Source organism: Oncorhynchus masou, unplaced genomic scaffold (assembly GCF_036934945.1).
Source record: "Oncorhynchus masou masou isolate Uvic2021 unplaced genomic scaffold, UVic_Omas_1.1 unplaced_scaffold_1341, whole genome shotgun sequence".
In the NCBI taxonomy this organism is placed as follows: Eukaryota; Metazoa; Chordata; class Actinopteri; order Salmoniformes; family Salmonidae; genus Oncorhynchus; species Oncorhynchus masou.
In genome coordinates this window covers 92,501-120,209 of record NW_027003294.1, presented here as the reverse complement: position 1 = coordinate 120,209, position 27,709 = coordinate 92,501, and the positions used below count along the sequence as shown (strand labels likewise).

General features: G+C 41.7%; 2 protein-coding genes and 1 long non-coding RNA gene across 3 annotated transcripts in view; 1 reads left to right on the top strand and 2 right to left on the bottom strand.

Moving 5' to 3' along the window:
• The window catches only part of LOC135530427 (E3 ubiquitin-protein ligase RBBP6-like), a 51,363-nt gene extending 32,209 nt beyond the window's left edge, over positions 1 to 19,154 (bottom strand). The window contains exons 1-7 of the mRNA XM_064958756.1: positions 18,048 to 19,154; positions 12,939 to 13,038; positions 12,036 to 12,072; positions 7,353 to 7,394; positions 6,612 to 6,700; positions 4,106 to 4,202; positions 1,778 to 2,011 (exon numbers count right to left, since the gene is read on the bottom strand). Coding sequence (XP_064814828.1) covers positions 1,778 to 2,011; positions 4,106 to 4,202; positions 6,612 to 6,700; positions 7,353 to 7,394; positions 12,036 to 12,072; positions 12,939 to 13,038; positions 18,048 to 18,213 — 765 coding nt within the window. The 5' untranslated portion in view covers positions 18,214 to 19,154. The remainder of the gene's footprint in view (positions 1 to 1,777; positions 2,012 to 4,105; positions 4,203 to 6,611; positions 6,701 to 7,352; positions 7,395 to 12,035; positions 12,073 to 12,938; positions 13,039 to 18,047) is intronic.
• Positions 19,155 to 22,403: 3,249 nt separating this feature from the next.
• LOC135530429 (uncharacterized) lies at positions 22,404 to 23,424 on the top strand. Its single transcript, XR_010453842.1, has 3 exons — positions 22,404 to 22,470; positions 22,515 to 23,262; positions 23,307 to 23,424. It is a non-coding gene; the product is annotated as an uncharacterized LOC135530429 (long non-coding RNA).
• Positions 23,425 to 24,287: 863 nt separating this feature from the next.
• Positions 24,288 to 27,709, bottom strand: part of LOC135530428 (voltage-dependent calcium channel gamma-3 subunit-like) — an 8,940-nt gene continuing 5,518 nt past the window's right edge. Inside the window, exons 2-4 of the mRNA XM_064958757.1 lie at positions 26,713 to 26,796; positions 26,301 to 26,441; positions 24,288 to 24,865 (exon numbers count right to left, since the gene is read on the bottom strand). Coding sequence (XP_064814829.1) covers positions 24,288 to 24,865; positions 26,301 to 26,441; positions 26,713 to 26,796 — 803 coding nt within the window. The remainder of the gene's footprint in view (positions 24,866 to 26,300; positions 26,442 to 26,712; positions 26,797 to 27,709) is intronic.

Below are 27,709 nucleotides of genomic sequence, written 5' to 3'. Positions count from 1 at the left end.
TACCCAGAGCATAGGCCGCCCTGCAACACATTATATATTATCTCCTTCCTACCCAGAGCATAGGCCTCCCTGCAACACATTATCTAGTCTCTCCTTCCTACCCAGAGCATAGGCCTCCCTGCAACACATTATCTATAGTCTCTCCTTCCTACCCAGAGCATAGGCCTCCCTGCAACACATTATCTATAGTCTCTCCTTCCTACCCAGAGCATAGGCCTCCCTGCAACACATTATATATTATCTATAGTCTCTCCTTCCTACCCAGAGCATAGGCCTCCCTGCAACACATTATCTATTATCTATAGTCTCTCCTTCCTACCCAGAGCATAGGCCTCCCTGCAACACATTATATATTATCTATAGTCTCTCCTTCCTACCCAGAGCATAGGCCTCCCTGCAACACATTAAATATTATCTATAGTCTCTCCTTCCTACCCAGAGCATAGGCCTCCCTGCAACACATTATATATTATCTATAGTCTCTCCTTCCTACCCAGAGCATAGGCCTCCCTGCAACACATTATCTATAGTCTCTCCTTCCTACCCAGAGCATAGGCCTCCCTGCAACACATTATCTATAGTCTCTCCTTCCTACCCAGAGCATAGGCCTCCCTGCAACACATTATCTATTATCTATAGTCTCTCCTTCCTACCCAGAGCATAGGCCTCCCTGCAACACATTATATATTATCTATAGTCTCTCCTTCCTACCCAGAGCATAGGCCTCCCTGCAACACATTATATATTATCTATAGTCTCTCCTTCCTACCCAGAGCATAGGCCTCCCTGCAACACATTATATATTATCTATAGTCTCTCCTTCCTCCCCAGAGCATAGGCTTCCCTGCAACACATTATATATTATCTATAGTCTCTCCTTCCTACCCAGAGCATAGGCCTCCCTGCAACACATTATATATTATCTATAGTCTCTCCTTCCTACCCAGAGCATAGGCCTCCCTGCAACACATTATATATTATCTATAGTCTCTCCTTCTTCCCCAGAGCATAGGCCTCCCTGCAACACATTATCTATAGTCTCTCCTTCCTACCCAGAGCATAGGCCTCCCTGCAACACATTATATATTATCTATAGTCTCTCCTTCCTACCCAGAGCATAGGCCTCCCTGCAACACATTATATATTATCTATAGTCTCTCCTTCCTACCCAGAGCATAGGCCTCCCTGCAACACATTATATATTATCTATAGTCTCTCCTTCCTATCCAGAGCATAGGCCTCCCTGCAACACATTATCTATAGTCTCTCCTTCCTACCCAGAGCATAGGCCTCCCTGCAACACATTATCTATAGTCTCTCCTTCCTACCCAGAGCATAGGCCTCCCTGCAACACATTATATATTATATATAGTCTCTCCTTCCTACCCAGAGCATAGATGCAACACATTATATATTATCTATAGTCTCTCCTTCCTACCCAGAGCATAGGCCTCCCTGCAACACATTATATATTATCTATAGTCTCTCCTTCCTACCCAGAGCATAGGCCTCCCTGCAACACATTATATATTATCTATAGTCTCTCCTTCCTACCCAGAGCATAGGCCTCCCTGCAACACATTATATATTATCTATAGTCTCTCCTTCCTACCCAGAGCATAGGCCTCCCTGCAACACATTATATATAGTCTCTCCTTCCTACCCAGAACACGAAGAGACGGAGAGAGAGAGAGAGACAGAGAGAGAGACAGACAGAGAGAGAGAGACAGAGAGAGACAGAGAGAGACAGAGAGAGAGACAGAGAGAGAGACAGAGAGAGAGACAGAGAGAGACACAGAGAGAGACACAGAGAGAGAGACAGAGAGAGACACAGAGAGAGAGACAGAGAGAGAGACAGAGTGTTTGGTACATACGCGTCTATAGCAGGAATAGCATATTCTCCAGTGCTGGTCAACATGGCTCCTTTAGTTCCTGGTTCAGCCTTCACCATAAAGCTCTGAGGGATGCCCTTACTGGTCCTGATTGGCTTAGGAGCCTCTACGCTCTTATCCTACAACACAGATACCATATGTCATGTTATGTAGTGTATATGTAGGGATGCCCTGACTGGCTTAGGAGCCTCTACGCTCTTATCCTACAACACAGATACCATATGACATGTTATGTAGTGTATATGTCATGTTATGTAGTGTATATGTAGGGATGCCCTTACTGGTCCTGATTGGTTTAGGAGCCTCTACGCTCTTATCCTACAACACAGATACCATATGTCATGTTATGTAGTGTATATGTAGGGATTCCCTGACTGGCTTAGGAGCCTCTACGCTCTTATCCTACAACACAGATACCATATGTTATGTAGTGTTATGTAGTGTAGTGTAGTGTGATGTAGTGTAGTGTTATGTAGTGTAGTGTTATGTAGTGTTATGTATTGTAGTGTTATGTATTGTAGTGTAGTGTTATGTAGTGTTATGTAGTGTAGTGTTATGTAGTGTAGTGTTATGTAGTGTAGTGTTATGTAGTGTAGTGTTATGTAGTGTTATGTAGTGTAGTGTTATGTAGTGTAATGTTATGTAGTGTTATGTAGTGTAGTGTTATGTAGTGTAGTGTAGTGTTATGTAGTGTAGTGTTATGTAGTGTTATGTAGTTTAGTGTTATGTAGTGTAGTGTGATGTAGTGTAGTGTGATGTAGTGTAGTGTGATGTAGTGTAGTGTGATGTAGTGTAGTGTGATGTAGTGTAGTGTTATGTAGTGTAGTGTTATGTAGTGTAGTGTAGTGTTATGTAGTGTTATGTATTGTAGTGTTATGTATTGTAGTGTAGTGTTATGTAGTGTTATGTAGTGTAGTGTTATGTAGTGTAGTGTTATGTAGTGTAGTGTTATGTAGTGTAGTGTTATGTAGTGTAGTGTTATGTAGTGTTATGTAGTGTAGTGTTATGTAGTGTAATGTTATGTAGTGTTATGTAGTGTAGTGTTATGTAGTGTAGTGTAGTGTTATGTAGTGTAGTGTTATGTAGTGTAGTGTTATGTAGTGTAGTGTTATGTAGTGTAGTGTTATGTAGTGTTATGTAGTGTAATGTTATGTAGTGTTATGTAGTGTAGTGTTATGTAGTGTAGTGTAGTGTTATGTAGTGTAGTGTTATGTAGTGTTATGTAGTGTAGTGTTATGTAGTGTAGTGTTATGTAGTGTTATGTAGTGTAGTGTTATGATGTAGTGTAGTGTTATGTATTGTAGTGTTTTGTAGTGTAGTGTTATGTAGTGTAGTGTAATGTAGTGTAGTGTAATGTAGTGTAATGTAGTGTAGTGTTATGTAGTGTTATGTAGTGTAGTGTGATGTAGTGTAGTGTTATGTAGTGTAGTGTTATGTAGTGTAGTGTTATGTAGTGTAGTGTTATGTAGTGTAGTGTTATGTAGTGTAGTGTTATGTAGTGTAGTGTTATGTAGTGTAGTGTTATGTAGTGTTATGTAGTGTAGTGTTATGTAGTGTGATGTAGTGTAGTGTAGTGTTATGTAGTGTAGTGTTATGTAGTGTAGTGTTATGTAGTGTAGTGTTATGTAGTGTAGTGTTATGTAGTGTAGTGTTATGTAGTGTTATGTAGTGTAGTGTTATGTAGTGTAATGTTATGTAGTGTTATGTAGTGTTATGTAGTGTAGTGTTATGTAGTGTAGTGTTATGTAGTGTTATGTAGTGTAGTGTTATGTAGTGTAGTGTTATGTAGTGTAGTGTTATGTAGTGTTATGTAGTGTAGTGTTATGTAGTGTTATGTAGTGTAGTGTTATGTAGTGTTATGTAGTGTAGTGTTATGTAGTGTTATGTAGTGTAGTGTTATGTAGTGTAGTGTTATGTAGTGTAGTGTGATGTAGTGTAGTGTTATGTAGTGTAGTGTGATTTAGTGTAGTGTGATTTAGTGTAGTGTAGTGTAGTGTTATGTAGTGTAGTGTTATGTAGTGTAGTGTTATGTAGTGTAGTCTAGTGTATGTAGTGTAGTGTTATGTAGTGTAGTGTTAGTATAGTGTAGTGTTATGTAGTGTAGTGTTATGTAGTGTAGTGTTATGTAGTGTAGTGTTATGTAGTGTAGTGTTATGTAGTGTAGTGTTAGTGTAGTGTTATGTAGTGTAGTGTTATGTAGTGTAGTGTAGTACCATCTGCATGGGGCAGTGTTTGATGTAGTGTCCGTTCTTGCCACAGCGATAGCAGGTGTAATGTGCAGGAGGCGGTCCTATGGCCTTCTTAGAGTAACTGAGGAGGAGAGACAGGAAAAACACATTGAAAAAGGTCCGTGAGCACCAAGTAGACCGGAATACTGGGTCGACTACACGTACATAGAAACTCTGACAGAGATCTTGTCATGACAGAGATCATCTTGCATCACCCCATCATCTACGGTTCATCCTGCCACTGAGGTGTGGAGTCCACGCTCGAGTCGGACTCCAGTCACAAAATTTGATGACTTGAGAGGCAACTCGATAGAAAATTAAAAACAACTTGAGACTTGACTTGAACTGTACTTTGACTTGAGATTGAGGACTAGAATTTGGCCAGGGTATGTAACATTTTCCATAGATTATGCTTCTCCTCACGCAGCAAGAGACAGACCGATTGGCTAGTGAATACTTATGTAAAATGTGATATTTCAGACTAATTTTTATTATACATTTTTGAAAACATTTTTAAAAAATATGTGGTTTTGCTTTGTCATTATGGGGTATTGTGATGTCATTATGGGGTATTGTGACGTCATTTTGGGGTATTGTGACGTCATTATGGGGTATTGTGACGTCATTATGGGGTATTGTGACGTCATTATGGGGTATTGTGATGTCATTATGGGGTATTGTGATGTCATTATGGGGTATTGTGTGTAGATTGACAGGGGGGGGACAATGTAATCCATTTTAAATTAAGGCTGTAACGTAACATAAATGTGGAAAAAGGTCAAGGAGGGGGGGGGGGTCTGACTACTTTCCGAAAGCACTGTATAACACATCTTTAGATGGTTCTTCATTTTTAACGAAAATGTCAGATGAGACCTTGGGACTATACGGTTCTATTTGGAGTTGAAGACAAAAATAAATCTATAAATGATCTGTCTATTTTTAACTTGACTTGAATAAAACGTGTGATTTGACAGATGCCAGAGAACGCTACCTGCCTGTGTGCATTGCGCCAACTGTAAAGGTTGGTGGAGGAGGAATAATGGTCTGGGGCTGGTTTTCATGGTTCGGGCCCCTTAGTTCCAGTGAAGGGAAATCTTAGTGCTACAGCATACAATGACATTCTAGATGATTCTGCGCTTCCAACCTTTTGGCAACAGTTTGAGGAAGGCCCTTTCCTGTTTCGGCATGGCAACTCCCCCCGCACACAAAGCGAGGTCCATACAGAAATGTTTTGTCGAGATCGGTATGGAAGAACTTGACTGGCTTGCACAGAGCCCTGCCCTCCACCCTATCGAACACCTTTGGGATGAATTAGTACTCCCAACTGTGAGACAGGTCGTGGCCCAACAGTCTGACCTTTCTAATGCTGGTGGCTAAATGGAAGCAAGTCCCCTGCAGCAATGTTCCAACATCTAGTGGAAAGCCTTCCCAGAAGAGTGGAGGCTGTTATAGCAGCAATGTTCCAACATCTAGTGGAAAGCCTTCCCAGAAGAGTGGAGGCTGTTATGGCAGCAATGTTACAACATCTAGTGGAAAGCCTTGCCAGAAGAGTGGAGGCTGTTATAGCAGTAAAGGGGGACCAACTCCATATTAAAGCCTTCCCAGAAGAGTGGAGGCTGTTATAGCAGTAAAGGGGGGTCCAACTCCATATTAAAGCCTTCCCAGAAGACTGGAGGCTGTTATAGCAGTAAAGGGGGACCAACTCCATATTAAAGCCTTCCCAGAAGAGTGGAGGCTGTTATAGCAGTAAAGGGGGGTCCAACTCCATATTAAAGCCTTCCCAGAAGACTGGAGGCTGTTATAGCAGTAAAGGGGGGTCCAACTCCATATTAAAGCCTTCCCAGAAGACTGGAGGCTGTTATAGCAGCAAAGGGGGTCCAACTCCATATTAAAGCCTTCCCAGAAGACTGGAGGCTGTTATAGCAGCAAAGGGGGTCCAACTCCATATTAAAGCCTTCCCAGAAGACTGGAGGCTGTTATAGCAGTAAAGGGGGTCCAACTCCATATTAAAGCCTTCCCAGAAGACTGGAGGCTGTTATAGCAGCAAAGGGGGTCCAACTCCATATTAAAGCCTTCCCAGAAGACTGGAGGCTGTTATAGCAGTAAAGGGGGGTCCAACTCCATATTAAAGCCTTCCCAGAAGACTGGAGGCTGTTATAGCAGCAAAGGGGAGGTCCAACTCCATATTAAAGCCCATGATTTTGTAATGAGATGTTCGAGGAACAGGTGTCAACATACTTTGGGTCATTTAGTGTATCTATTTATGAGCTGGATTGCAATTTGTTTATTTTAGTTTGCTCCCGTTAGCATATTTAGCTAGCAGCCTCCATGGAAATTCTCCATCACTAATTTTGTTAGCATTCTGGTAATGGACACCCAATGGGCTTTTTGTTGTTGCATTTTCAGCACTAAGACCTGGGATGAGAAGGGCGGCATGACGGCATGATCACGCGGATACCGCCCAACCCTGCTGTGTGTGTGTTACACTCACTGTATGGGGTCATATTCACTGTTGGACTGGGACATCATGGCTCTGATCTTGTCATCCTCTGATGCATTGGCCTCCGCTAGGTTGGCAGTCTGAAGAGAAAGGGAGGAATGGGAGGAGGAGAGTATGGGCGAGAGGAACGAGGAGGAGTATGGCGAGAGGAATGAGGAGTATGGCGAGAGGAATGAGGAGTATGGCGAGAGGAATGAGGAGTATGGCGAGAGGAATGAGGAGTATGGCGAGAGAAATGAGGAGTATGGCGAGAGAAATGAGGAGTATGGAGAGAGAAATGAGGAGTATGGCGAGAGAAATGAGGAGTATGGAGAGAGAAATGAGGAGGGAGGCGAGAGGAATGAGGAGTATGGAGAGAGAAATGAGGAGGGAGGCGAGAGGAATGAGGAGTATGGAGAGGAATGAGGAGGGAGGCGAGAGGGATGAAGAGAGAGGGATGAAGAGGGAGGCGAGAGGGATGAAGAGAGGGATGAAGAGAGAGGATGAAGAGAGAGGGATGAAGAGAGAGGGATGAAGAGAGAGGGATGAAGAGAGAGGGATGAAGAGAGGGGATGAGGAGAGAGGGATGAGGAGAGAGGGATGAGGAGAGAGGAATGGAGTTAGAGGAAGATGCCAAGAGTTAAGATGATAATCAATTTACATTTTAATTCATGCCTCAAATTGAGTCGACATTAATAAATGAACCCCAACCTGATTCCCAAAGACCAAAACACACACAGGGAGAGACAGTACCTTAGAGAGCTGGGCCAGGGAGACGGACGGTGAAGAGTCGGTCTGAAGGAGAAGAGCAACATTAAAAAGACAGAACAGAGTCAAGGTGGGACATCACCACCTGTCTGCCTGGGAGCAGACATGGGCTCAAATCTAGATGACACGGCTCCTTCCCGTCTCCTTCTGAAAAGACACTGGCGGAGGAGAAGATACCGCCCACCCGTCTTTTGAGGAGGAGGCAGGAGGTGAGGAATCAAGGACACACAGTAGATTGATCACCCCTATTCCACAGCCAGAGAGGCAGATCATATATATCCAGTCAACTCATATCACTACCAGTGTGACAGTTACACCAATGGTATGGTTCAGTAGTTCTGACCAGAAGGCCATCAGGAACACCATGGTGGAAGGGGTCAGAGTTTCCCCACTCTAAAACACTGATCTGGGCTCAGTTCTTCATCGCCACGCGAATGGTTATGGTAAGGATTTGGTGGCAGGGAAGCTGATCCGAGATCTGTTCCTAGGGGAGGAACGCAGCAGAGCCTGACCATCTCCTCACCGTCGTCCTTCTCCAATACGACGTGAGGAGGAACCGCGAAACATTGAGATTCACACAGGAACTGGTGCTGGGGGGGGTGCATTGGTACTACAGCCTGGCTAGCTACACCAGTAGTAGTAGTTGGTACTACAACCTGGATAGTGACACCAGTAGTAGTAGTTGGTACTACAGCCTGGCTAGCTACTTCAGTAGTAGTAGTTGGTCCTACAGCCTGGCTAGCTACACCAATAGTAGTAGTAGTTGGTCCTACAGCCTGGCTAGCTACACCAATAGTAGTAGTTGGTACTACAGCCTGGCTAGCTACACCACTAGTAGTAGTAGTTGGTACTACAGCCTGGCTAGCTACACCACTAGTAGTAGTAGTTGGTCCTACAGCCTGGCTAGCTACACCAATAGTAGTAGTAGTTGGTCCTACAGCCTGGCTAGCTACACCAATAGTAGTAGTTGGTACTACAGCCTCGCTAGCTACAGTAGTAGTAGTTGGTACTACAGCCTGGCTAGCTACACCAATAGTAGTAGTTGGTACTACAGCCTGGCTAGCTACAGTAGTAGTAGTTGGTACTACAGCCTGGCTAGCTACACCAATAGTAGTAGTTGGTACTACAGCCTGGCTAGCTACAGTAGTAGTAGTTGGTACTACAGCCTGGCTAGCTACACCAGTAGTAGTAGTTGGTCCTACAGCCTGGCTAGCTACACCAGTAGTAGTAGTTGGTCCTACAGCCTGGCTAGCTACACCAATAGTAGTAGTTGGTACTACAGCCTGGCTAGCTACACCAGTAGTAGTAGTTGGTACTCCAGCCTGGCTAGCTACACCAGTAGTAGTAGTTGGTACTCAGCCTGGCTAGCTACACCAATAGTAGTAGTTGGTACTACAGCCTGGCTAGCTACACCAGTAGTAGTAGTTGGTACTACAGCCTGGCTAGCTACACCAATAGTAGTAGTTGGTCCTACAGCCTGGCTAGCTACACTAATAGTAGTAGTTGGTACTACAGCCTGGCTAGCTACACCAATAGTAGTAGTTGGTACTACAGCCTGGCTAGCTACACCAATAGTAGTAGTTGGTACTACAGCCTGGCTAGCTACTTCAGTAGTAGTAGTTGGTCCTACAGCCTGACTAGCTACACCAGTAGTAGTAGTCGGTACTACAGCCTGGCTAGCTACACCAGTAGTAGTAGTCGGTACTACAGCCTGGCTAGCTACACCAGTAGTAGTAGTCGGTACTACAGCCTGGCTAGCTACACCAGTAGTAGTAGTCGGTACTACAGCCTGACTAGCTACACCAGTAGTAGTAGTCCGTACTACAGCCTGACTAGCTACATTAGTAGTAGTAGTAGTTGGTACTACAGCCTGGCTTGCTACACTAGTAGTAGTCGGTACTACAGCCTGGCTTGCTACACTAGTAGTAGTCGGTCCTACAGCCTGACTAGCTACACTAGTAGTAGTTGGTACTACAGCCTGGCTAGCTACATCAATAGTAGTAGTTGGTACTACAGCCTGGCTAGCTACACCAATAGTAGTAGTTGGTACTACAGCCTGGCTAGCTACACCAATAGTAGTAGTTGGTACTACAGCCTGGCTAGCTACACCAATAGTAGTAGTTGGTACTACAGCCTGGCTAGCTACACCAGTAGTAGTAGTTGGTACTACAGCCCAGCTAGCTACACTAGTAGTAGTTGGTACTACAGCCTGGCTAGCTACACCAGTAGTAGTAGTTGGTACTACAGCCTGGCTAGCTACACCAGTAGTAGTTGGTACTACAGCCTGACTAGCTACACCAGTAGTAGTTGGTACTACAGCCTGACTAGCTACACCAGTAGTAGTTGGTACTACAGCCTGACTAGCTACACCAATAGTAGTAGTTGGTACTACAGCCTGGCTAGTTTGGGAGAAGATGTACATATATAACAGACTATGAGCTAACGGGATTAGGTTTTAGAGCTAGGCCGGTCTAGGGAACAGACTATGGGCTAACGGGATTAAGTTTTAGAGCTAGGCCGGTCTCGGGAACAGACTATGAGCTAACGGGATTAGGTTTTAGAGCTAGGCCGGTCTAGGGAACAGACTATGAGCTAACAGGATTAGGTTTTAGAGCTAGGCCGGTCTAGGGAACAGACTATGGGCTAACGGGATTAGGTTTTAGAGCTAGGCCGGTCTAGGGAACAGACTATGGGCTAACGGGATTAGGTTTTAGAGCTAGGCCGGTCTAGGGAACAGACTATGAGCTAACAGGATTAGGTTTTAGAGCTAGGCCGGTCTCGGGAACAGACTATGGGCTAACGGGATTAGGTTTTAGAGCTAGGCCGGTCTAGGGAACAGACTATGGGCTAACAGGATTAGGTTTTAGAGCTAGGCCGGTCTAGGGAACAGACTATGGGCTAACGGGATTAGGTTTTAGAGCTAGGCCGGTCTAGGGAACAGACTATGGGCTAACAGGATTAGGTTTTAGAGCTAGGCCGGTCTCGGGAACAGACTATGGGCTAACAGGATTAGGTTTTAGAGCTAGGCCGGTCTCGGGAACAGACTATGAGCTAACGGGATTAGGTTTTAGAGCTAGGCCGGTCTAGGGAACAGACTATGGGCTAACAGGATTAGGTTTTAGAGCTAGGCCGGTCTAGGGAACAGACTATGGGCTAACAGGATTAGGTTTTAGAGCTAGGCCGGTCTAGGTAACCAATTAGATCACGTTGCACCAGTTAACCCAAGAGCCTACTTCCCGAGCCACTGCATGAGGCTATGGTAACAGGTGAAGTGAACCATGATGCCTTCACTACTCCTCATCTACAGCAGTGTCTAGAGTGAGGCGCTATGGGTCCACTTAGGATGATCTATCTAATGCATTATATGGAAACACTGCAAAACAATATCATAAAATGTGTTTCTTTTAAACAATATGTTCACTACCATAATCATTATACAATAGTAGTAAACACTAGCCATCATAACACTAGACAAGGGACAAAGGGGAAGGAGGGAGGGTAGAGAGGTCTGGTTTAGTAAGCTATAAACTCTTCGTCGTCGCTGTCATCATCATCATCATAGTAGAGGCTGGTAGGTTGGAAGGTTCAGAGGTCACTGTGAAGGGAAGACACAGGGTCTGGTGTGGTGGTGCACGTGCTCACAACAGAACACATAACCTCTTTATTGACAGTTCTGGCAGCGTACAGCAGCAACCAAACACAACCCTGTCGCCACGGGAACCTACCATGCCACACAGTCAGCCCAGTTAGAACCCTGTGATGTCATAATGGATCATTTCAGTGATGTCATAATAGTCTCTGTGATGTCGTAATGGTATCATCATTGCACCGCTTTAAAAAAAAATATTAAAAAAACTGTACCAAACATGATCGTAAATTCAGTAGTCATCATAGTAAGTATTTAACACCTAGTTTACAGTTTAGCTTTAAGTTATAAAAAATATTGCAAAGTAGACAAAATGCATCGCATTTCTAAGTAGTTTGTAGTGAAACAATAAATAAATAAAAACTTTGAGAGAACAAAAGGATCAACTATGTCCAGTCCATATTAAAAATGTCAGAATATGATGAGAGAACAACATTAAGACAGCCAAATATCAGCAATTAACTTCAGGTTTAGAACACTGTTGAACAGGAACCAAATGATTTACCCCCCCCCCCACACACACACACAGGTTTCCATACAAAATGTATGCATTAGTCTTACAGTCAATGCGTCACAAACTCATTGCTACAACACCACGTGAAGGAAAAAGCTCCCATTGATTTGACGTAAGGCAGCGCAGTAATCTGCCATCCTGCCTGTAGGATCATGAAGCATCGTCTCAACACACAAGGGGATGGTGGACGGGCTCTGCACAGTGGCAGGCTAACAACACCACGCTATCCGTTGTTTCAATATGAAATACAGTCACAATATCGTTCAGATCCATCAACACATTGAACAACATTTAAAATAAAAACACAGTGAGTTACAACAGCAACAACAGAGAACAGCAGTTGGGAACCATCAAAACAGAATATTAAATCACCATGACAACTCAAGAGTTAAACTGGTTACCAATTCAGAACAGAGTTTACACAGTCTCCTCTAACCAACAAACCAGAGCAGAGTTTATAAAAGGAGGACAGAGACAGTAAGGAAAATGAGAGTGCTTTGTTACATACGGGTCTGGAGGATCCAGCAGCCATGTCAGAACGGTCACTACAAACAAACAGGAAGAAACAACAACATGTCAACAACCACCACAGACATGGACCAGACAAAAGAGAGGAGTTGGAGCTTTAGGATGGAAGAGCTAGGCTGGTCTGACTGGATACTAGTGGGGGTACTACCGTCTGACTGGATACTAGTGGGGGGGGGGAGTACTACCGTCTGACTGGATACTAGTGTGTGGAGGGGGGGTACTACCGTCTGACTGGATACTAGCGTGTGGAGGGGGGGTACTACCGTCTGACTGGATACTAGCGTGTGGAGGGGGGGGGGGGGTACTACCGTCTGACTGGATACTACTGTGTGGCTGTGTGGAGGGGGGGTATTGGAATCAACAGGCAATGGGGGGGGTACTATTAGATTGGATACTAGTGTCTGGGGGGTGGTGGTATTGTAATCAACAGGCAATGGGGGAGGGGGTTACTATTAGATTGGATACTAGTGTCTGGAGGGGGTGGTGGTATTGTAATCAACAGGCAATGGGGGAGGGGTTACTATTAGATTGGATACTAGTGTGTGGAGGGGGGGTGGTACTACCGTCTGACTGGATACTAGTGTCTGGAAGGGGGGGGAATATTGTAATCAACAGGCAATGGGGGAGGGGGTTACTATTAGATTGGATACTAGTGTCTGGAAGGGGGGGTATTGTAATCAACAGGCAATGGGGGAGGGGTTACTATTAGATTGGATACTAGTGTCTGGAGGGGGGGGGTATTGTAATCAACAGGCAATGGGGGAGGGGTTAATATTAGATTGGATACTAGTGTGTGGAGGCTATTAGGATCGACAGGCGATTGAGTACTACCATACTCATATCATGCAGATAGACACAGGGTCACAATGTCATAGCTACGTACACAATGAACGTTCTGCCTGCTGGTTTGACCCCCCCGATGGGGGTGCGTCTGACGATCACTGACGAGTGTTTGGGGATGTGAACCTCCTCATCAGTGTATTCTGTAGAAGCACAGGGTACACAGCATATATCATTAGTACTGTACTCTATAGAAGCACAGGGTACACAGCATATATCATTATATCACTGTAGTCTATAGAAGCACAGGGTACACAGCATATATCATTATATCACTGTAGTCTATAGAAGCACATGGTACACAGCATATATCATTATATCACTGTAGTCTATAGAAGCACAGGGTACACAGCATTTATCATTATATCACTGTAGTCTATAGAAGCACATGGTACACAGCATATATCATTATATCACTGTAGTCTATAGAAGCACAGGGTACACAGCATTTATCATTATATCACTGTAGTCTATAGAAGCACAGGGTACACAGCATATATCATTAGTACTGTAGTCTATAGAAGCACAGGGCACACAGCATATATCATTATATCACTGTAGTCTATAGAAGCACAGGGTACACAGCATATATCATTAGTACTGTAGTCTATAGAAGCACAGGGCACACAGCATATATCATTATATCACTGTAGTCTATTGAAGCACAGGGTACACAGCATATATCATTAGTACTGTAGTCTGTAGAAGCACAGGGTACACAGCATATATCATCAGTACTGTACTCTATAGAAGCACATGGTACACAGCATATATCATCAGTACTGTACTCTATAGAAGCACATGGTACACAGCATATATCACCAGTACTGTAGTCTATAGAACAGGGAATATATCATCAGTACTGTAGTCTATAGAACAGGGAATATATCACCAGTACTGTAGTCTATAGAACAGGGAATATATCATCAGTACTGTAGTCTATAGAACAGGGAATATAATATATCATCAGTACTGTAGTCTATAGAACAGGGAATACATCATCAGTACTGTAGTCTATAGAACAGGGAATATATCACCAGTACTGTAGTCTATAGAACAGGGAATACATCATCAGTACTGTAGTCTATAGAACAGGGAATACATCATCAGTACTGTAGTCTATAGAACAGGGAATATATCATCAGTACTGTAGTCTATAGAACAGGGAATATAATATATCATCAGTACTGTAGTCTATAGAACAGGGAATATATCATCACTACTTTAGTCTATAGAACAGGGAATATATCATCAGTACTGTAGTCTATAGAACAGGGAATACATCATCAGTACTGTAGTCTATAGAACAGGGAATATATCATCAGTACTGTAGTCTATAGAACAGGGAATATAATATATCATCAGTACTGTAGTCTATAGAACAGGGAATATATCACCAGTACTGTAGTCTATAGAACAGGGAATACATCATCAGTACTGTAGTCTATAGAACAGGGAATATATCATCAGTACTGTAGTCTATAGAACAGGGAATACATCATCAGTACTGTAGTCTATAGAACAGGGAATATATCATCACTACTTTAGTCTATAGAACAGGGAATATATCACCAGTACTGTAGTCTATAGAACAGGAATACATCATCAGTACTGTAGTCTATAGAACAGGGAATATATCATCAGTACTGTAGTCTATAGAACAGGGAATATAATATATCATCAGTACTGTAGTCTATAGAACAGGGAATACATCATCAGTACTGTAGTCTATAGAACAGGGAATATATCATCAGTACTGTAGTCTATAGAACAGGGAATATAATATATCATCAGTACTGTAGTCTATAGAACAGGGAATACATCACCAGTACTGTAGTCTATAGAACAGGGAATACATCATCAGTACTGTAGTCTATAGAACAGGGAATATATCATCACTACTTTAGTCTATAGAACAGGGAATACATCACCAGTACTGTAGTCTATAGAACAGGGAATACATCATCAGTACTGTAGTCTATAGAACAGGGAATATATCATCAGTACTGTAGTCTATAGAACAGGGAATATAATATATCATCAGTACTGTAGTCTATAGAACAGGGAATATATCACCAGTACTGTAGTCTATAGAACAGGGAATATAATATATCATCAGTACTGTAGTCTATAGAACAGGGAATATATCATCAGTACTGTAGTCTATAGAACAGGGAATATAATATAGCATCAGTACTGTAGTCTATAGAACAGGGAATATAATATATCATCAGTACTGTAGTCTATAGAACAGGGAATATATCATCAGTACTGTAGTCTATAGAACAGGGAATATATCATCAGTACTGTAGTCTATAGAACAGGGAATATAATATATCATCAGTACTGTAGTCTATAGAACAGGGAATATAATATAGCATCAGTACTGTAGTCTATAGAACAGGGAATATAATATAGCATCAGTACTGTAGTCTATAGAACAGGGAATATATCATCAGTACTGTAGTCTATAGAACAGGGAATATAATATATCATCAGTACTGTAGTCTATAGAACAGGGAATATATCATCAGTAATGTAGTCTATAGAACAGGGAATATATCATCAGTACTGTAGTCTATAGAACAGGGAATATAATATAGCATCAGTACTGTAGTCTATAGAACAGGGAATATAATATATCATCAGTACTGTAGTCTATAGAACAGGGAATATAATATATCATCAGTACTGTAGTCTATAGAACAGGGAATACATCATCAGTACTGTAGTCTATAGAACAGGGAATATAATATAGCATCAGTACTGTAGTCTATAGAACAGGGAATACATCATCAGTACTGTAGTCTATAGAACAGGGAATATATCACCAGTACTGTAGTCTATAGAACAGGGAATATAATATAGCATCAGTACTGTAGTCTATAGAACAGGGAATATATCATCAGTACTGTAGTCTATAGAACAGGGAATATAATATATCATCAGTACTGTAGTCTATAGAACAGGGAATATATCACCAGTACTGTAGTCTATAGAACAGGGAATATATCACCAGTACTGTAGTCTATAGAACAGGGAATATAATATATCATCAGTACTGTAGTCTATAGAACAGGGAATATATCACCAGTACTGTAGTCTATAGAACAGGGAATACATCATCAGTACTGTAGTCTATAGAACAGGGAATATATCATCACTACTTTAGTCTATAGAACAGGGAATATATCACCAGTACTGTAGTCTATAGAACAGGGAATATATCACCAGTACTGTAGTCTATAGAACAGGGAATATAATATATCATCAGTACTGTAGTCTATAGAACAGGGAATATAATATATCATCAGTACTGTAGTCTATAGAACAGGGAATATAATATATCATCAGTACTGTAGTCTATAGAACAGGGAATATAATATATCATCAGTACTGTAGTCTATAGAACAGGGAATATAATATATCATCAGTACTGTAGTCTATAGAACAGGGAATATATCATCAGTACTGTAGTCTATAGAACAGGGAATATATCATCAGTACTGTAGTCTATAGAACAGGGAATATAATATATCATCAGTACTGTAGTCTATAGAACAGGGAATATATCATCAGTACTGTAGTCTATAGAACAGGGAATATAATATATCATCAGTACTGTAGTCTATAGAACAGGGAATATATCATCAGTACTGTAGTCTATAGAACAGGGAATATATCACCAGTACTGTAGTCTATAGAACAGGGAATATATCATCAGTACTGTAGTCTATAGAACAGGGAATATATCACCAGTACTGTAGTCTATAGAACAGGGAATATATCACCAGTACTGTAGTCTATAGAACAGGGAATATATCATCAGTACTGTAGTCTATAGAACAGGGAATATATCATCAGTACTGTAGTCTATAGAACAGGGAATATATCATCAGTACTGTAGTCTATAGAACAGGGAATATAATATAGCATCAGTACTGTAGTCTATAGAACAGGGAATATAATATATCATCAGTACTGTAGTCTATAGAACAGGGAATATAATATATCATCAGTACTGTAGTCTATAGAACAGGGAATATATCATCAGTACTGTAGTCTATAGAACAGGGAATATATCATCAGTACTGTAGTTAACAGTTAACTTCACATCTTTCTTCCCTGCGTAAAGTCACCCCAGCCTAAGCCCTTAGAGAGATTGGACTCAACATCTCAACACCTTATGAGTTCCTAGAGATTATGAATATACTTTTGTTGATGGGAAAAAGTTTTATTTTGGTTCCTCAACAATGAGACTCAGTCTGCCTGGTCAACGCAGCTCATGCAACAATGTTGATCACAACGATGCTGTTTTCACTTCGCTTAATGTAAATCCACCAGTGTTGTGAACTTGACGTTACACTATTATTATTATTATTATGTTTTACATATACAAACAGCTAGCTTGTCATTTCTTCTTGGCAAGTACGGGTCTAAACGTTGTTAGCCGCTAATGCTAATCGCCTGTTAGTTATAGCAAAACGTACTTATACAACCTCATAATACCTAAAAAAAAACATCAGCATGTTGTTTATACAACAGTATCTTCTAAAAATCAATGAGGAAAACACAAAGCAAGAATATGGTAGCTACATGAAGTAGCTAAGAGAAAACATTCAATGTGGCCGCTATTAACTATAGAATAATTATTATAATTACACTTCCAACAGTTGACAAGTGTTTTTACTTTAAATCGCAAGTTCAATTGCAACATTTGGTTCAAAATAAGGCCCTCATCGTGCAGCCCTCTACACGGCTGCGTGGGAATGATCACAACTGAGTGCAAGAAAATGGTTTTATAATACTAAATTAAAGGAAAAAATAAACCAGAATGGAGAAAGACCACTCTACTCAAAGCAAATGTAGAATTTATATAATTACAAATATATATATATAAAAAAAATGGGGGGGGGGGGGGGTCAAATACATTAATACAATCCAACTTTTGTAATACCGTGAGATATGTATGTGTGTATGTATATACACACACCTATGTAGAGAGAGATGTCTATATAAATTATGTTTTGGGCCCATATCCCCGATCCCTACCAGGAGGTACACACCATAAAACTGCATCTGCATCACAGATTAACATCAGCTCGTTGTAGAATCAACCTGAACAACTTATTAACTAACTCAAGTTAGTTACCTTCACGGGTCTGTGCGTTGGTGATCTGCAGGTCGCAGTCGGTGGCTTTGAGTCGCTCTCTGCCCATAATCTGCCGTTTCAGCTCGGCCAGGGTGATGTGCAGCCCGTCAAAGGTCACGGTGTTGTAGTCCAGTTTGGACGAGAATTTATAATGAACACACGACATTCTCACAACTAATCACTTAAAAAACTCAAACTCAAAGACAAAGGAGGGGGAAAACAACACGTTAGTTAAGAAATAACAATAACCAGTAGTAGATACGATCTGAGACTGAAGGTGGGGGGAAGCTACCAGATTATTCTATAATAAGATAATATCGAAGGGAAAACAGGCAATGAACTAAGAGGAAGTATTCACAGATAGTCCTTGTAGCGGTTTGTGTCAAAGACACCAAACTACTAGTAGTGACAGACCGGGACACCAGCAAGCAGCGTCTTTAATAACCCGGTCAGTTCGTTAATTAAGTGTCCGGTAAAACACAAGAAAAAGTACAGTTCCTCGAGTGTCCATTACGGGGTTTTTCTTTCACGGTTATTAATACAGTCAGTAGAGTCTCTCTCGCGGAAACAACGGGCCTTGTAGCTGCGGAAAGCAGCGCGGCACCGGGGTCGCGGTTAGGAGTCCATGCGAGGCCCGTAAGCGTCGCTCTTCCGCCGTAAAACGGCGCAAAGTCCTAAAAAAATCTTCAATCCGTCTGGGGGGAGGAAAAAAATCAAACGTCCAAATAAAATAAAGTCCTCAAACGATCCTTTTCGGAGTTGCAGTCCACGCAGGAAACGATGTTGATCCTTGTGTGACCTACGATGAGAGAAGGAGATCTGCGGCCTTGGTCCGTGTACCTACCAGTCAAAACAAAAACATTACCCGCAGCTAACCTTGTTTTACACTAACTAGTTAACTGGTTAGAAAACGGTCACTGGAAATAAACACTTTAATAACCAGTTAGCTTAGGTTTCTTATCCAAAACGACGGTAATTATCTCTTTGTAAACTATAATTTTCGTTGTTTAAATCCATAACATCCATTTCGACGGTCTTTCAGTTGCTCCTCGTTGTCTTCTGAACATCATGGCGGGCCCGGAAACTGGCCTGACAAGAAAACGGAAACGAGGGTGACGTTCTTCTTTGCTGTTCATTGGCGGACTACAATCTCTATTGTTTGTGATCTACGTATGCTTGTGTTCCCTCATGTGCTTTATGTATTGATTTGTTATTAATAAAAATAAAAATAAAAAATACAATCTATAATGTGCAACCTACTGTGCGAGGTAGTAAAATATCACACAAAAAAAAAATAAAAAAAACGTTTTGGATGAAAATACTCATACTAACTAGTAAAAACAACAATAAAAAATGATACATACAAATAAATACAATTCAGTCTACTTCTGTTAAAATCATAAAGTCCAAACGGATCCCCACAGGTTCAGGAGCACTGGAGGGCGGGGTCGTTCTGCCATCGCAACAAACCACTTCAAGGTCTTCCGTTGTGAAGTCTTTCAGGCCCAGAAACTGTTCTTCCGTGTCCATAATTGATGTCCATTTTATTTATTTTTAATTTTATGTTGACACTTGACCAGTTAGAGTTATTAACAGTTACATTAAAACACCACAAAGATAAATTTCGGTTTAGACGTTTTGGTGACGTGTGCAGCTTTGTCTCCCTCTTGTGAGCTGTAGAATGAAGCAATGAGGCCCGAGGAGGTGCGGTATGCGGCCATATGGCACGGCTAAGGGCTGTTCTTTAAGGACGACGCAACCTGGATGGCCTGGATACAACCCTTAGCCGTGGTATATTGGCCATATACCACAAACCCCTATTAAAAACTGGTTACCAACATAATTAGAGCAGTAAAAACCCTGGTATCCGGTGTGATATACCACGGCTGTCAGCCAATCAGCATTCAGGGCTTAAACCACCTAGTTTATAATACACGATAAACCACTATGTTGTAGAATAATAGTGAAGACATCAAAACCATGAAATAACACATATGGAATCATGTAGTAACCAAAAAAGTGTTAAACAAATCTAAATATATTTTATATTTGAGATTCTTCAAAATAGCCAAGTTTGCCTTGATAACAGCTTTGCACACTCGGCATTTTATCAACCAACTTCATGAGGTAGTCACCTGGAATGCATTTCAATTAACAGGTGTACCTTGTTAAAGTTAATTTGTGGAATTTCTTTCCTTCTTAATGTGTTTGAGTCTATCAGTTGTGTTGTGACAAGGTAGGGTTGGTATACAGAAGATAGCCCTATTTGGTAAAATACCAAGTCCATATTATGGCAAGAACAGCTCAAATAAGCAAAGAGAAGCAACAGTCCATCATTACTTTAAGACATGAAGGTCAGTCAATCTGGAACATTTCAACAATTAAAGGTCAAGAACTTTGAAAGTGCAGTCACAAAAACCATCAAGGACTATGATGAAACTGAAACTGTCTCTCATGAGGATCGCCACAGGAAAGGAAGACCCAGAGTTACCTCTGCTGCAGAGGATAAGTTCATTGGAGTTACCAGCCTCAGAAATTGCTGCCCAAATAAATGCTTCACAGAGTTGAACGAACAGACACATCTCAACATCATCTGTTCAGAGGAGACTGTGTGAATCAGGCCTTCATGGTCAAATTGCTGCAAAGAAACCACCACTAAAGAACAGCAATAAGAAGAAGAGACTTTCTTGGGCCAAGAAACACTGGACATTAGACGGATGGAAATCTGTCCTTTGGGTCCGAATTAGAGATTTTTGGTTCCAACCACCATGTCTTTGTGAGATGCAGGTGAACGGATGATCGCCGCATGTGTGGTTCCCACCGTGAGGCATGGAGGAGGAGGTGTGATGGTTTGCTGGTGACACTGTCAGTGATTTTACTTAGAATTAAAGGCACACTTAACCATCAAGGCTACCACAGCATTCTGGAGCAATACGCCATCCTGTGTGGTTTGCATTTGTTTCTCAACAGGACAATGACCCATCACACCTCCTGGCTGTGTAAGGGCTATTTGACCAAGAAGGAGAGTGATGGAGTGCTGCATCAGATGACCTGGCCTCCTCAATCACCCGACCTCAACCCAGTTGAGATGGTTTGGGATGAGTTAGACCGCAAAGTGAAGGAAAAGCAGCCAACAAGTGCCTAGCATATGTGGGAAATACTTCAAGACTGTTGGGAAAAGCATTCCAGGTGAAGCTGGTTGAGAGAATGCCAATAGTGTTCAAAGCTGTCATCAAGACAAAATGTGGCTACTTTGAAGAATCTCAAATATATTTTGACTTGTTTATCACTTTTCTTTGGTTACTACATGATTCTATATGTGTTATTTTAAAAGTTTTGATGTCTGTAGCACATACTTATGATCTATAATTCATTTTTAAAGCAATACAACAACTGAAAGAAATAGAATTGAATAATTGTAATGGTGGAGACCAGCACCATCTCACCCCAGGAGAGAAAAGTGACCGAAATTGATTTTTATACAGGACCAATACAGAGCCCAAGCAGGAGAATCACTATGCCTTGTTATCTCAATAGACTGTGTGTGTGTGTGTGTGTGTGTGTGTGTGTGTGTGTGTGTGTGTGTGTGTGTGTGTGTGTGTGTGTGTGTGTGTGACGGGTTGCATTTGTTTGTTGACAGTACATTGCGTTTTGGCACTCTACACCTGAGGTGCCACATATTCAGGTGTTTTCTCAGTCCACAGAGTCCTGGGAGAGAGAGAGAGAGACACACACACACACACACACACACACACACACACACACACACACACACACACACACACACACACACACACACACACACACACACACACACACACACACACACACACACAGCCAAAATCAACAGCTGAGATATTATTACTGTAGCCTAGTTTACAAAACACAGAAACACAATAAAAAAACACAGGAACAGTAGAAAACATTTCATAATGTCACAGAAATGTAAGTTATGTCCAATTTCAAACAGTGGATTTATTATAAACAGTGTGAGGGCAGACTAAGAGTTACTAGAGGTTAGTCAGTGTATTTATTATAGACAGTGTGAGGGCAGACTAAGAGTTACTAGAGGTTAGTCAGTGTATTTATTATAAACAGACTAAGAGTTACTAGAGGTTAGTCAGTGTATTTATTATAGACAGTGTGAGGGCAGACTAAGAGTTACTAGAGGTTAGTCAGTGTATTTATTTTAGACAGACTAAGAGTTACTAGAGGTTAGTCAGTGTATTTATTATAGACAGTGTGAGGGCAGACTAAGAGTTACTAGAGGTTAGTCAGTGTATTTATTATAGACAGACTAAGAGTTACTAGAGGTTAGTCAGTGTATTTATTATAAACAGTGTGAGGGCAGACTAAGAGTTACTAGAGGTTAGTCAGTGTATTTATTATAAACAGTGTGAGGGCAGACTAAGAGTTACTAGAGGTTAGTCAGTGTATTTATCATAGACAGACTAAGAGTTACTAGAGGTTAGTCAGTGTATTTATTATAGACAGTGTGAGGGCAGACTAAGAGTTACTAGAGGTTAGTCAGTGTATTTATTATAGACAGACTAAGAGTTACTAGAGGTTAGTCAGTGTATTTATTATAGACAGTGTGAGGGCAGACTAAGAGTTACTAGAGGTTAGTCAGTGTATTTATTATAGACAGACTAAGAGTTACTAGAGGTTAGTCAGTGTATTTATTATAGACAGTGTGAGGGCAGACTAAGAGTTACTAGAGGTTAGTCAGTGTATTTATCATAGACAGACTAAGAGTTACTAGAGGTTAGTCAGTGTATTTATTATAGACAGTGTGAGGGCAGACTAAGAGTTACTAGAGGTTAGTCAGTGTATTTATTATAGACAGTGTGAGGGCAGACTAAGAGTTACTAGAGGTTAGTCAGTGTATTTATTATAGACAGACTAAGAGTTACTAGAGGTTAGTCAGTGTATTTATTATAGACAGACTAAGAGTTACTAGAGGTTAGTCAGTGTATTTATTATAGACAGTGTGAGGGCAGACTAAGAGTTACTAGAGGTTAGTCAGTGTATTTATTATAGACAGTGTGAGGGCAGACTAAGAGTTACTAGAGGTTAGTCAGTGTATTTATTATAGACAGACTAAGAGTTACTAGAGGTTAGTCAGTGTATTTATTATAGACAGACTAAGAGTTACTAGAGGTTAGTCAGTGTATTTATTATAGACAGTGTGAGGGCAGACTAAGAGTTACTAGAGGTTAGTCAGTGTATTTATTATAGACAGACTAAGAGTTACTAGAGGTTAGTCAGTGTATTTATTATAGACAGTGTGAGGGCAGACTAAGAGTTACTAGAGGTTAGTCAGTGTATTTATTATAGACAGACTAAGAGTTACTAGAGGTTAGTCAGTGTATTTATTATAGACAGTGTGAGGGCAGACTAAGAGTTACTAGAGGTTAGTCAGTGTATTTATTATAGACAGTGTGAGGGCAGACTAAGAGTTACTAGAGGTTAGTCAGTGTATTTATTATAAACAGTGTGAGGGCAGACTAAGAGTTACTAGAGGTTAGTCAGTGTATTTATTATAGACAGACTAAGAGTTACTAGAGGTTAGTCAGTGTATTTATTATAGACAGTGTGAGGGCAGACTAAGAGTTACTAGAGGTTAGTCAGTGTATTTATTATAGACAGACTAAGAGTTACTAGAGGTTAGTCAGTGTATTTATTATAAACAGACTAAGAGTTACTAGAGGTTAGTCAGTGTATTTATTATAGACAGTGTGAAGGCAGACTAAGAGTTACTAGAGGTTAGTCAGTGTATTTATTATAGACAGACTAAGAGTTACTAGAGGTTAGTCAGTGTATTTATTATAGACAGTGTGAGGGCAGACTAAGAGTTAGCTTAGACAGCTACACTGGATCTGGGTCTGTCATTGGCTCTCGACAGAGGTCAGGGGTCATTTAAGCTTCCAGGAAGCAAACTGAACAGACAGAGAAAGGCAGACAGATCAATTCTATACTGTTCTGCACATCAATATGAGTGTTGTAAGTGTTCCTGTCTGTTCTACGGTCATCTGACAGAGGTAGTGTTCCATCCTGTCTGTTTAGACAGAGGTAGTGTTCCATCCTGTCTGTTCTAAGGTCCCTCCCTCCCTCCCTCCCTCCCTCCCTCCCTCCCTCCCTCCCTCCCTCCCCTCCCTCCCTCCTCCCTCCCTCCCTCCCTCCCTCCCTCCCTCCCTCCCTCCCTCCTCCCTCCTCCTCCCTCCTCCCTCCCTCCCTCCCTCAGACAGGTGTTGTCTTCCTGTTAGCAGCATTGCTAGACAACATGTCCTTGTTGTTGGGCTTGCTTGTCAGTGGCAACAGGAAAACGCTCCTCGCAACATCCACCCCTCCTCCTCCTCCTGCAGCGGCTGCCATCTTGTTGTTGGGCGGCGTTAGTTTGTGCGAGGCCAACTCCGACCCCGCCGGGCCCGCGGCGACAACCTTTGACACGGACAGGGCCACCGGCAACGGCGAGGGGTCGCGAGGTCGCAGCTGCCCCGCCGACGACAGCGAGTGACGGTAGTCCACGTTGCCGCGGTAACTGGAGCGGCGTCTGTAGCGGTTGTAGCGGCTGTAGTAGGACGCGGAGCGGAACAGAGCGTGTTTGGTGAGGGAGCGGCGGCCGCGGGTCCGGAGCGTGCGGTGGCGCTCTATGAAGGCGTGTACTGTCAGAACGCCCACCATCTCAGCCAAGATGAAGGACAACGCCCCGAAGTAGAAAGACCAGCCGTAGGAGTAGCTCTTCTTACTGTCGCTCTGACCCGGGTCACCAGAGTTAGCCGAGATGTAGACGATGATGCCAATGATGTTACTGAGTCCTGGAGTGGGGAGAGGGGGGGGAGAGAGAGTTAGCTGAGATGTAGATGAGAGAGAGAGAAAGAGAGAGAGAGAGAGAGAGAGAGAGAGAGAGAGGGGGAGAGAGAGTTAGCTGAGATGTAGATGAGAGAGAGAGAGAGAGAGACAGAGAGGGGAGAGAGAGTTAGCTGAGATGTAGACAAGAGAGAGAGAGAGAGAGTTTGCTGAGATGTAGATGAGAGAGAGATACAGAGAGAGAGAGACAGAGAGAGATACAGAGAGAGAGAGAGACAGAGAGGGGTAGAGAGAGAGTTAGCTGAGATGTAGATGAGAGAGAAAGAGACAGAGAGGGGGAGAGAGAGAGTTAGCTGAGATGTAGATGAGAGAGAGAGAGAGAGTTTGCTGAGATGTAGATGAGAGAGAGAGAGGGAGATACAGAGAGAGAGACAGAGAGGGGTAGAGAGAGAGTTAGCTGAGATGTAGATGAGAGAGAAAGAGACAGAGAGGGGGAGAGAGAGAGTTAGCTGAGATGTAGATGAGAGAGAGAGAGAGTTTGCTGAGATGTAGATGAGAGAGAGAGAGGAGATACAGAGAGAGAGAGACAGAGAGGGGTAGAGAGAGAGTTAGCTGAGATGTAGATGAGAGAGAAAGAGACAGAGAGGGGGAGAGAGAGTTAGCTGAGATGTAGATGAGAGAGAGAGAGAGAGTTTGCTGAGATGTAGATGAGAGAGAGAGAGGGAGATAGAGAGAGAGAGAGAGAGAGAGAGAGAGAGAGAGAGAGATACAGAGAGAGAGAGACAGAGACAGAGAGAGAGAGACAGAGAGAGCGACAGAGAGAGAGAGACAGAGAGAGACAGAGAGAGACAGAGAGAGAGAGAGAGAGAGAGACAGAGAGACAGAGAGAGAGAGAGAGAGAGAGACAGAGAGACAGAGAGAGAGAGAGAGAATGAGAGAGAATGAGAGACAGAGAGAGAGAGAGAGAGCTTGCTGAGATGTAGATGAGAGAGAGGTAGCGAGAGAGGTAGAGAGAGATAGACAGAGAGAGAGACAGAGAGAGAGAGAGAGAGAAGAGAGACAGAGAAAGAGAGAGACAGAGAGAGAGGAGGTAGAGAGAGAGAGACAGAGAGAGAGAGAGAGAGAGAGAGAGGTAGAGAGAGAAAGAAAGAGAGAGAGAGGTAGAGAGAGAGAGAGAGAGACAGAGGTAGAGAGAGAGAGAGAAAGAGAGAGAGAGAGGTAGAGAGAGAGAGAGAGACAGAGGTAGAGAGAGAGAGACAGAGAGAGAGACAGAGAGAGAGACAGAGAGAGAGAGAGAGACAGAGAGAGAGACAGAGAGAGAGAGAGAGAGAGAGAGAGACAGAGAGAGAGACAGAGACAGAGAGAGACAGAGAGAGAGAGAGAGAGAGAGAGAGAGAGACAGAGAGAGAGAGAGACAGAGAGAGAGACAGAGAGAGAGCTGACCTGCGGAGACGAACAGTATCCCAGCGCTGAGCATGACGTTGTGTTGTGTCTTGTAGAACTCGCTGCCGGCCACACACACTCCTCCCAGAAACAACAGACCTACACTCATTATGGGGAATATACTGGAGGCTCTCACTGCTCCTTCAACACCGAGACACACAGACACACACAGACAGACACACACACAGTAAAAGAGACAGACACACACAGACACGGACGCACAAGAAGAGAGAAAAGTCAAAATCACACCCAAAATTCATTATGTGTTTAGTGTGTGTGTCTCTCTCTCTCTCTGTGTGTGTGTGTGTGTGTGTGTGTGTGTGTGTGTGTGTGTGTGTGTGTGTGTGTGTGTGTGTGTGTGTGTGTGTGTGTGTGTGTGTGTGTGTGTGTGTGTGTGTGTGTGTGTACTCACTCAGTAGGTATTCTGCAGCATCCTGCTCATAGTCTGCATCCTCGAGGAAATAATCAATTTCTTTACACACCCCTGTGAACGTCCCTAAACAGAGAACATGTATATGGTACTAATATTACTACATATACAGGTATACATTAAACATACTATAACATATATATAGTACTAGTATTACTACATACAGGTATACATTAAACATACTATAACATATATATATAGTACTAGTATTACTACATACAGGTATACATTAAACATACTATAATATATATATAGTACTAATATTACTACATACAGGTATACATTAAACATACTATAACATATATATAGTACTAGTATTACTACATACAGGTATACATTAAACATACTATAACATATATATATAGTACTAATATTACTACATACAGGTATACATTAAACATACTATAACATATATATATAGTACTAGTATTACTACATACAGGTATACATTAAACATACTATAATATATATATAGTACTAATATTACTACATACAGGTATACATTAAACATACTATAATATATATATAGTACTACATACAGGTATACATTAAACATACTATAACATATATATAGTACTAGTATTACTACATACAGGTATACATTAAACATACTATAACATATATATATAGTACTAATATTACTACATACAGGTATACATTAAACATACTATAACATATATATATAGTACTAGTATTACTACATACAGGTATACATTAAACATACTATAATATATATATAGTACTAATATTACTACATACAGGTATACATTAAACATACTATAATATATATATAGTACTACATACAGGTATACATTAAACATACTATAATATATATATAGTACTAGTATTACTACATACAGGTATACATCCCAGTATACTATAACATATATATAGTACTAATATTACTACATACAGGTATACATTAAACATACTATAACATATATATAGTACTAGTATTACTACATACAGGTATACATCC